Source organism: Pygoscelis adeliae, unplaced genomic scaffold, assembly GCF_000699105.1.
Source record: "Pygoscelis adeliae isolate BGI_AS28 unplaced genomic scaffold, ASM69910v1 Scaffold232, whole genome shotgun sequence".
In the NCBI taxonomy this organism is placed as follows: Eukaryota; Metazoa; Chordata; class Aves; order Sphenisciformes; family Spheniscidae; genus Pygoscelis; species Pygoscelis adeliae.
This window is the reverse complement of record NW_008824473.1, coordinates 1056463-1068553: the sequence shown is the minus strand read 5'-3', so window position 1 is coordinate 1068553 and position 12091 is coordinate 1056463. Positions and strand designations below refer to the sequence as shown.

Here is a 12091-nt window from a genome sequence, read left to right as displayed (position 1 = left end):
CTAGTTGTTGTTTAATATGAGAATTTTATGATAACAGAAGTTTGTCCAAATACAAAATTGCTCTGTTTAAAATATAGAATAACTAAGGGAACAGTTGCGTTAGGGCAACCTATGGCTTTATCTCACGCTGCCCAGGACTGCTTAGAGTGGAAGCAGAGGTGGATGAACTATTATTGAAATCTTTTATCATTCATCTTCTCTCATTTATCCATTTGTTCTGTTAATACATTTACCATTTGAGTCACACCCTAATGAAAATGGCGCTTATTTTGCACCACAGGAGTTAAATTTTATTTTTCATCTCCCTTTGTAAATTCTATCAAGGAAGCCGATTCCCACATCGTACGAGAAATTGAAACAATAAAGAGTGGATATGTTTTATTCTTTAAACATTAGATAGGGGATATATGCACTGTTGGTATAACTCTACTGACAGCAGGCTACAGCCATATAAAGAAAGAATATGGAACAGGACCTGTATACATAAAGTGTATATGGATCACCTGGATCTGTTTCATAGGTGATACCAGAAACCTGGCTTACCTGAACTACCTAGGAATGAACTTCACTGTAGAAAGAATTTTCAGGCTATCTCACCCACCTCCTGAAACCCATCCAAAGATAATTAAAATGGGTCATAGCTTTCACATGTTGTCAGAATGTGATTTTAGGGAGGTAGCTAACTGGGCAGAAATCAGAGATGCACACCACACTGACCCATCTACAGCCACTTCCAACTACAACAGTGTTATAATACCTTAAGAGGTATCCTCTCCTGATTTCATATGAAATCAGAAGAAAAGGGAAGTATTCTCACAGAGAGTACCTCATTTTTCATCTTATACTACAAGACACATTTTTCCTGTTCTCATATCAATACTTAATTCACTAATTTCTAATTTTAATAAAGACCCTTCTTTTGGAAGAAGTTATATATGGTGAAAATATAACCCAACTCAAGTCCATGGCAAAACATGCCCTAACATCAATGAGGTTAGGAATATATGCCAGCCTCTGAGACTCAGATCACTTGAAGACCTACTGGTCAAAATCAGTAGGTTAATAACACCTATCAACAAAATAGTAATTAACATAGGACCAGAAACACAGGTAAACTGTGCTCCTCTAAGAGATACAGTACCAAAAAAGCTAATATAAAGCATCCTAACTGTACTCAAAGAACTATGAAAATAACATCAGAAATACAGAAAATGGGTATGAAAATGACATTATGATAAAACAGAACTCCCAAGCTGCCCATATTTTGGGGATTTGTACTTAGAGAAAATAAAAAGAACTATAAAATGCCAGAAAACACTTAAAAATAGAAAATAAATTATAAATTTATAATTTATATTATAGGAACAACTATATCAGCAAACACTCTCCAGGCATAATTTTCAGAAATCTTTTCTTTCACATTTTTTGAAAGGTGCTTAAAACAAGTACTAGCTGTACTGAAGAAAAAACAACAAAATGCATGATAGAAGAGCTATTGTATATTTTATTCTTCCATCAGCACTCTCTTAACCTTTATTAAAATGCCACGTGAAATTAAAAAATTAAAAAACATATGCTAGTGCATTAGACAAAATTGCTTCTGGTAAGAACTGTGCATTCTATACTGTGGCAGTAGGAATGACAAATACGAAACGTGTAGTCACTGAAACTCAGTCAGAACGTTAGTCTGGTTTCCCATACACTCTGTTCTGGCAAAGATTTGTATCTTGAAGCTCTGAATGTGATCCTTACGTCTTTATAAATTAACCTGTAAAAACAAGTAAATTGAGAAATTCTGTACCATAGCCAAATTCTCTCCACATGGCTCAGACACAGGTTAAAGGAAGACAAAGAGGAGCAGAGAAAAAGTATGTATAGGTCTTATAACTAAGGCTGGGCATTATATTTCACTATGAATAAGTTATTGACTGAAAAATACAGCTGAAAATTGTTTGATAATTTTCAATTTTCACTTTAAATTAAATTTCACTAAAAAGCAGGTAAATAAACAGCAAAACCAGAAAAATAGTTTTGGCTGGACTAAACATAACATTTAATTGAAAAAATACATGTTTTTTGGTTCAACCACTTCAGGTCTTCTTATAATCCTTATACCTTCACTCTCCTCTTCTTACACAGAAAAAGGCAAGGATATTCGGGCACAGTATGTAAATAATACCATCCAGATTTCTATAGAGGTCAATACCTTAAATGGATGCATACATACAGAAGTAAGACAAAATAACTTGAACATACTATGATACAGAGTACACACTTTTGGAAGACCTGTATGTGACATTTTATTACCCTTTGGAGTCCTCTAGCCACCATGACAAGGCCGTACAGATAGACACGCATAAGGGCAATAAGAGATTTTCAGAATCATTCAGAGGCTGCCCAGAATTGCTTCTTGAAGAGCTGCTGGAGAGCTCTGACTTAGCCAAAGACAGTATGTTAGGGTTCCTCTGTCTTGACTTCAGTTGGCCATGAATACACTGAGGTTGGAAATGAGAAGCTTCTTAATCACTAGCACATGTGGTTCTGAAACAGACTTCTATTCAGAGTAACAGGCACAAAACCCCAACTATTTTTAAGATGTATCTTGAGACGTTTATTAAAGGAACTACACAAAGGCTAGAAACTAAGTTTTCTCCCTTTAAGGGGAATATCCCCATCATGTCAGGGCACTGTGAGACTTCATGGCCAATGAATCTTTTTCTGTGCTAAAGGTAAAGGGGGATTAGACTGTATAAAGCATCCTGAGAACTGGGAAACTTTACTTAATAATGGGAGCATTTCCCTAAGGCCAAAAATTTCTTAGAAGAGAAACCACTTGCTGCCTAAGAAGGACTTCAGCTATTAGGTTGTTATGGAAACACAAGCAAGCCTCTTTTGTCAGTTATCTACTCCACCAAACCGATGCATGACTCACATTACGATACACACCTATGCTTCATGTTCCTTATTGACAAGCTCTGAGTGGCTCTTCACTTCTCACTCAACATACAGATGAATTATACTCTTTGGAGATACTGTCTCCTTGAGTGATAGACAGAAGAATAAGGGACACTGATTATCATTCATACATGATGTCAGGCCTTGAGGCACTAATAAGCTTTAATGGCCCTGACCAGCCTTCTGACCTTCTCCATTCACATCCCCCTTCCTGGAGACACCATTTCAGCTCAGCCTGGGGCCTTTAGTTCCTGCTTGAGCTACGCTGGAGGAGTGCCTGTCTTGTGCTTATGCCCATGCCTCTGCCCTGTGCATCCAGACCCCAACTCATGGGCTGATTTCCCAGCTTGACCTTGGACCTGGTCTTGTCATCACGAACCTTCCTAGCCATCACCGGACCTGATCCTGACCTGCATATTGGCTTTCTAGCTTGACTTTAGATCTACCTCATCAGCACAAACTTGCTTGATGATCTGGGCTCTTGGCTGAACCTGGCCATGATCTCTAGGTCTGCTCTGCTCATGGGTGGTGAGATAGGGCCCTGACTAGTGAAGCCCCTGCCCTGCCAGTCATGGTAGTCTCCTTTGCTCCTGTCTCCCCATCCCTGAAGGAGCAGCTGGCCCTTGCTGCTCCCTGACACACCAGGTCTGAGACTTAGTACTTAGGAAATTCAGCACTCACAGCAGGTAGGTAGTAATGATTTTGAATATGCACCACAATACCAAAAGCTTTCATGGAGAATCAGTTGCTTCAGAAACACTGGTGTCAATTTAGGCTAAATTTCATAGACTCTAGCTATTTTCAGATGGTTCTGGACCAAGTGTTGTATATTGCAGTTACTCTGCTTCATAAGAGATTCCATTATTATGCTCTTCTCTCTACACAGCTAAGATGATCTTTCTTAATCACTGAAAGTATTTAATCCTGAGGAGTTAGACTGTAGGTCATGTGTTTAAGTGCACTATATCCTGCTATCTCTGGTTTAAAAAGTGTGCTTAAATGAAATACAGCTCTACTAGCAGTCCTTCTGTTTGAAGCAATTTGGGTGAGTGGACTTCAGAAAAGTTAGTGCATGATCCTTCAGATCAATTACAGTTTCGAAATGATGAAGCATGGGTGACTAAGGCTAGCCTCTTGAATTTCCATTCATCCAGGCAATTTTGTATATCTGGCAGTGTGATGGTTCCTTCTTGTGGCCACTTTGCACTGGTTTGCTTATAGGTAGAAAATAACTGCACAAAAGCAAAGGTATAAATTCATTAAACAGGAAAAGATGCATTTGCTATCTTAGCCTCAACCTGGAGAATTGAAATGTCCAAGTATTCAGGATAGGTGCTGCGACGATTTGTTATGGAAGTCAGTCAGAAACTGATGATCTGACAAATAGCACTTTATTTACCAAGCCAAGTATTTAATGATTTTGGAAACTATGTAGAAGGTTCATATTTTAACTTTGACAAAAATTTTATCACAGCTAGGCTATTTTTCAATTCAGGTTTCTAAAGAACTGTCGCCTAGATATCTGTATGAGATTGCTGACACAGTGTTATACAGTAGACATGAGAATGCAAGCAGAGGTGAGCTGGTACACCAGCTACAAATTTTCAGGTTCGCTTTCACTGTAATGACAGGAGAGGAATGCCAGGCTGAGAAAGCAAAAAACCCCTAATGTTGCAGTAGATAGGCCAGCTTGGGGACAGTTTGATACGTTGTAATAATTCAGAGACAAGCATTTTTTGTTAGTTTCCCTGCTGTGATTATGAGGTTATAAGAAAAAGGTATCAATTACAGATTTATTATCTTGCATGGTCCTCCCTACAAGTTACCAGCATTTAAGCACAAATTAAGTAATTTTTCTAAATAACAAAACCATCATGAGACTGACAACAGTAAGATTTTTACAAAGTACATTTAACCGGGTAGATGACCAGAATAGCTGCTTAGATAGCTCTTCCTTTATGTTTCAACTCCTTGCCTTGTGTTTGCCTGCTACAGGCTAGTGGCAACACATCACTTACCTAAGGACATTTTTATCCCCTTGACAGAAGCCGTATCTTAGATGTAACTGGGTAGAGTAGTCATACCAGAGCTATCTTTAACATTGCTGACTTGGGAGTTGCTGACTGTGTGGTGGCTGAGAGCGCACCATAAGTGAAGCCCCTAAGTATTTACCTTATTTCTCAGCTGGATTTTGCAGCCCACACTGAGTTCTGCATTGCTACAGCTGAGCTCTTTCCAGAGTTGAAGATGGCTCACTAAGGTCTCCTCGACCTGCAGCCACAGTAAAGTAACATAACTGGAAAAAATAGGTCCTTGAACTAGAACTTCCTTATCCAAGGATGATTTTCATGCAGTTTATAGACAGCAATGTCTCTTCCTGTTATTGAGATGCTGTATTAAAACCTTTGTTAATCTGCATGGACAGATCAGCTTACCCAAAGGAGGATTTTTTATTCACCAAGTTGTTCATGAAAAAAACAGAGTTTGAAAAGTTCTCTCTAATTCCTAGTGATACTCAGACCTAAAAATGTTTTAAGTAGTACTGGCCATCATTCACTATTATTAAAAATTTAGCATATAGACTGCCACCTGGCCTCACTCCTAGGGAGTTTCTGTAGTAGAAACTATAGAGGCAGACTGAAAGAGATATGATCGCTCTATTGGGTATGGACACACACTTAATTCCAATGAAAAAAAATATGTTTATTAACATTTCTTCTGTAATGTAGCCCAGAATTCATTCAATATTTCTGCTAAATAAAGTGTATGACATTATGGGGTGCAAGGATGGAGTCTGGTACAAAACGTCCAAGCTACCAAGGATGCAAGTTAAGTCTGTAAGGGTCTTCAACAGCATAGGCCCAAATACAGCATGGCGCTGCACCTAAACTTCCGCTACCAGTATTCTAGACACTAGATAACCGATCAAAAACACACTAATTTCATGAAGAAACACGACAATGCCTACTTTAGCATTAGAATTATCTAGTGCCTTGAGCTTCAGCATTTATTAAAACTTTACACCTTTTCCAAGATGATTTGTTACTACAGTTCACAAAATTTAATTACATCCTTAAGATCAAAAGGGCAATACTAATGCATGCCTTATGAAGTAATAAAATTTTATGGTTATTTTTCAAGGTTAAATATGTCATGTGATTTTTTTTTTTTTTTAATGGAAGGGCAGTCTAAAAATTAAAATGACTAGTAGAAATGTCTAGTTTAAAGGAATGAAGATACTGTTCTGGAATAGCCCAACAGAAAGATTAGTAAGATTGATTCACAAATCAATTAATTTATGAAATTAATTTTGAGATTGATTTATGAAATTTTAAATCCAAATTCGTATTTTACTTAGCACAAAAATTTGTCTCAAAGAGTGCAGTATTTCAGAATATTTCTATCAAGTCTTAACTGTTAGTTTAAAAGCAGAGATACTGAGACAGAGATGCTAACACACTCTGCCAACTTTGTCCTATCAATCTACTGCAGAAACAAAGAACAGCTTAACTTAAACTCAGACACACATGCAGTCTTTTTTACTCTTAGATCAGTCCTAATTAGAAGCAATTGTTTTAGCTGCCAGCATAAACCAATAATGTAACTGTTCTTCCTATACAAACCTAATTTCTTGCAAACAGACATAAAACTGACACAACATAGGATTTCACAAGTGGAAGTAACAAACTTTATGACTACTTTTATTCCCTTTCTGTTCAGTTTTTCTCCCTTATATCTAACAATCCTTTACCATTTGGTGCATGGAGTTCTCATCCTCTGCTATTCCCTACCAGGTCAAGAATAAGATTCAGGAAATTAAAAATAATACAGAGACCTACAGAGCAATCTGGTTTTCTCCCCAGTAGATCAGAGAATTATGACTGGCAAGGTAACTATTCCCAACCTGTTAGGACTTTACTGGCAGGGCAGATAATAGTTACAACATGCAGCTCTACAGCTTGAAAGGCCAGCCAGAATGACCTTTCCTCTCAATATAGGAAGGGAGAATTTTCAGTCACTGAGGGCAGTCAGTCTCACTTCTACTGCCAAGAGGTAGTAATGCCTGGACAGTGGGGAGAGTTGATCAGTGTCCTACCACCTCAGGAAAGGAAACTGACAGATGCAATTTTATGTTCAAATTGCTGCCTTGTGCTTTGAAATGAACACTACACATGACATAGTACAGCAGTTTGAAACAGTATTCCCAAAGACAGCATGCCTCAGTGACACAAAAATAGGGAAACTCAGGAAAAAAGGCATGCAAATTAGATATTTGTTTTAAATGAATGAACTCTGTAATCATACATAACTTATTCAAGCAATAAATCTGTATGAACTGAAGTGGCGGGCTGACATTCACATACAATTATGCATAGTGTTAAGTACCTTATAACTGTGAGTGACATCATAGTTGATTTCATTTAGGCCATTCGTAGTATAAGATAATGGCCAGCTCGATTACAGCTATAGCTTACAAGCCAGGCCAGTTAAGATAACTACTACGTTTATAGCTTAAAATAAAATCACATTTTGGAATCTGCTTATCTATACAGCCAAATGTTCTTCCCAATAAAATACCAAGGAAAAGACCATAGTGGTATACGGAAAGTTAAGACAGAAGGCATTACAGTACAGTTGTATTGTTAACTCATTGACCTTATCTTATAAAGATGATGGGTGCCCTCGTGAATGTCCTACAGCTTCCTTGGTTATTCTCTGGGCCTCTGATACACACCATACTTAAGCATACACAAAACATATTTCCAGATTAAGACCTAAAAATGTCCTTTTTAGGACCTGTTTTTCATACTGATCTTAATGGACTTACTATGCCTAAGAAAAATGCCTGTGTTCAGCAGACAGCACATTTCCAAAACCTGGTATTTTAACTAGCAAAAAGTCTATCTTTTTTTTTTAATACTAATTGCAATGGAAAGCTTTGTAGTTGAGCCCCATTACTACGGAGGCAGATAATGAACTCCCTCGGCCAATTTATGGGGTAGAGGTATGGCAGCCTTCCCATTGCAATATGTATGTTTATGGTGATTAATCAAGAAGAAATCTGAAAAACAAGGATAATATGGCATTTTCTTCCTCTACTGAACAACAACCCATAATATTGTCCTGCACAGTCTGCTAATTTTTTAGATTATCAGAGCCAAAAACATCAACGAAGTAAACCTTCAGTTACACAAGTAGTAGTGCTCATGTTCGAGTCAGATTCTGGTCCACTCTGCGCAACTATGCTATAAAGATGCTATCCTATTTTGTGCCACCTCTTAGATCACTGTTCATAATGCAGGTTCCCTCAAGTCTTCTTTAGCCCAAATTTTATGGAGAGGTGGGAATTATGATCCACTCCACCTCACCTTGCAGACTCCAAAGCTGTATCTTGATATCTGGCCCTTATATACTGTGCCTGATACAGCTTTAGCACCCTTCCAATTCTAGTTCAGCTGTGAAATCAGGAAGGTGCTTCCCTTTATACAGACTAGATGATAGGTAACATGATGTTAGTCACCAATCATCTGTCATTCTTACGTATTTCCCAAATCATGATTCATAATCAAGACAGCACAGGTCGAAAAGCCAATTGCCCATTTCAAATAGGTCTGTGCTGCTGAGAACTGCCATTTGTCAAAGCAGACTCTCAGTCCAATTACGTATAGTGAAATTATTATATTCTGAAATTCCTGTACCAGGTGGTGACTAATGAAGAGTTCAAACAAGGGTAATGGAAGAGAGCATATAATTTTGGAGAACATGCATAAGTCTATTGTTTTTTAACTACTGTAACTCATTGCTGTTCAAACCTGTATAATATAAACAGCAGTCTGCCAAACTGTCATTTAATATTTCTATCCATTCTCATTCACTGTTTCATTTTCAAAAACGGAGCAGATCTTCCTTTATGTAACATGGAAATACAGAGTACTTTAAATTTTGAATTAGTTGTATAATGCTGTTGCTAAGCACTTCATTAAAAAACAGAAACAAGTTGGTAAATAGATTACTGCAAAAGGCTGGGCTTAAAGAAATTCGATTTCTAATTTGGCTTTTTGCAATCTTCTTATCTTTATCTAGGAAATTATTTAAACCTCTGCTTTGTTTTCCCTTCTACAGCATTTTGCTATTAATCTTTATTCTGATACTAAGCTCTTATGGTAGCTAATGGAAGACTATAATCACGCTGTGATAAGTAAACAGAGTACTGTATTCTTAAAAATATAAACCTATACCTTCTATATATAATTCTACACCCTCTATAACATTACACGTACGCCAAAGACTATGTAAAGGATTATTTGGTGATTTACCTGGTCTTGAGGAAGGTACTCTTGCTATCTCTAGGGAACAAGGTTTTTTGGTCACTGCTATGTCTATCGAATCACAAAGACTGCTGTCATTTTCTGAAGGAACTGCATCCAGAGGTACAGAGGGTATTGCTTCCAATGCATAACCTCTCTTCTTTGAGTAAGATTCCTGAAATGCAAAAATTTAAGTAGGTAAGAGAGAGATTTCTCAGATGACACAGGAAAAGAACCAGGTTCAATAACTCTGGCTAGCGGGGTTTAAAATTCAGCAAATTAAATACCGCATTCTGCTGAAATCCAAATTGTAACAGACTGGAAGGATTACTTGCAAGCTAGAAGATAACATTTCTTGTTTCTTTAAATTTTTGTGTAATATAGTTCTTTTTTAGTTACAGAAATGTCTTTATTCATCAAACTTTGTATTTAGCAAAAGCTCCAACATAACTGGTCTTGCCATACCTGCTTTGCTAGGTTCTAATAAAGTGGATATCTCTTATTCAATTTTTTTAATTATTATCTCATGAAAATGACAATTACATTAACCACTGCAATTACTTTCTCTTTGGGGGTGGTTTTACAATATGTTTAAATTATATATAAGAAAGCTAAAGATATGCCGTCTAAATTTTGATGGCAGAATCCCAGGTTGTAAATGAAAATGAATTACTGCTCTATATTTGAGTGAACAGCAAATGGCTCAAGGTCCCTTAACAGTAATACGTATACTGAATTCCTATCATTAGCAAATGTTGAGGGAGGGAAAAAAGGAATTAGTCAGAAGTTTTGCTGGTACACTAAACTGTCCAGTCAAGCAGACTGTCTCTGCTTTAGAACATGAAGAATAAGATACCATACCATTTCACCAGAGATTCTTGATTTGTGATTTTTTTTTTTAATCCTGGTAGAAAGCAATTGCATGGGCAAAGACATATTTCCACATCTTTATTACATTGGACATACAGATGCCCGGGAAAGTCAAGCACCGCACATAAATCAAATATGATATAATAAAATGCAAAGGGCCATAAAGCACCCTGACGGTTAGATATTATCATAGCACTACTCAGAAAATGGCTGAAGAATGTGATGAAGAGAACAGGATGTGGAATAACAATTTCTTCAACAAGAACAACTCATATTGCCTAAGGTAAACCATGGCTGTAGATAACAGTCCCTTTTTTAGGTGAATGATTTATACCGTTAGTGGACCACTACACTACCGTACTTTTTGCAGTTTTTCCTGCTCATTGTGTCGTGACCTGATTTTTATGAATGTTCATAATCTGGTAATAATTAAAGGCCTGTCGAAGGATAGGGTTGAGATGGCAGCAACAGGAGTTCCCCTTCAAAATTCTACTTGATTATTTCAATAGAAGCAAATTTTAAATGACTCCTATGATAACCCACCACTGAATAAAGAACTTGAAAATGAATACTGAAAACAGTTAACAGGGAAAAAATCATACAAAATAAAATAAACAGAATACTAACAAGCATTTGTAATAAAAAATAAGAGTATATACTAGCAAACAATGCAAATTTAGTGGTCAGTGTTCAAAAAACATGCCTAAAAGAGGAATGTGATTGCATCTCTACCTTTTTTACCCTTTCCTCTTCATGTCTAGTCAGAGTATGAGCTCTCTGTATTAGCAATTTTACTGATATATACTAATAGTAACTAGTTTCAGCTAGTGGACTCCAAAGACAGAACAAACTTTGTAAGTGGGCTTACTGCAGCTCCAAATACAACTTTTTAAACTTAAGCCATCTCATTCCTTAAATGAAGTTAACAAAAAATTATTCCTGCAGCCCACATCCTGTAAAAAAAAAAAAGAAAAGCTTTTTTATTTTACATCCTGCAAATAACACTTGCATAAAACGAAGCATGGATATTAGGAAGAGTACAAGTGAAATCAAGAAGTTTACAAATACAGAGTTTTACTACTGGAATAAATGTGCATGAGTTGAAACCTTAGGTTTAAATTAGAGATGACTTTAAAAACCTCGTAATTTATAAATAACAGCACTGTTAACTCTGTAATATATTCCTGCCTTTTTATCACAATAAATACAGAAAATATTTCTTCCTAGACTGCACTGTGTAATGTGGAGGCATCGAAGTGGCTGAAGTGGAACTGCAGGACAAGAGGAGGATTCCTTCCTACCTTGAGAAAAAGGAATTTCTACCTTGTCCATTTAAGTCTGCTGTAAAAAGACAGAGCCAAAAATTTATTTACCAAAGCAATGACTAGAACAGCAGACTTCAATTTAATCCTTGTACATACAAGTTTCTATAAGAGTAAATCAGAATGCCAAAACCCTAGTACTAGTAAATCTGCCTAGAGGAGACCATGAAGAAACAGTGCAGCCTTAAAATTGTCACCAAACACCGAAGTGAAACCCTGCTCAGCTCCTTAATTCAGCTACAGAAAAAAGCCATTAAAAATTGATATATGAAACATAAGAATAGACATTGGCTGATACTTTATGTCTATGTCACCCAATATTCTGTCTACAAAGGCAGCCAACAGTGCTGGCCTAGAGAACAGTGAGACAAGCACAAGATCGGGACGAGCATGTAGTAGTACTTATCCTCCTACAACTCTTTGAGGGTCCACACTTCAAAACCAAAAGGTGCTTTGTTTTGCATGTCCACCAATCAAACTTCCAAAAATTACCTTCTCAAGTTGCCTTTAGAGCACATGTCCCTTTTTACAGTTTGCATGCACCCCATTTTGTTTTTAGGTATATCTCACCAAGTTTGACATCCCTAATTCTTGTACTTTAGAAGGCAACGAATGGTTGTTCTTTACTTATCCTCT

General features: G+C 36.9%; 1 protein-coding gene across 1 annotated transcript in view; it reads right to left on the bottom strand.

The window, feature by feature from the left end:
- Nucleotides 1-12091, bottom strand: part of ANKS1B (ankyrin repeat and sterile alpha motif domain containing 1B) — a 450276-nt gene that overhangs the window by 303623 nt on the left and 134562 nt on the right. The window contains 1 exon segment of the mRNA XM_009321298.1: nucleotides 9273-9438. Within this exon segment, the coding sequence (XP_009319573.1) occupies nucleotides 9273-9438 (166 nt within the window).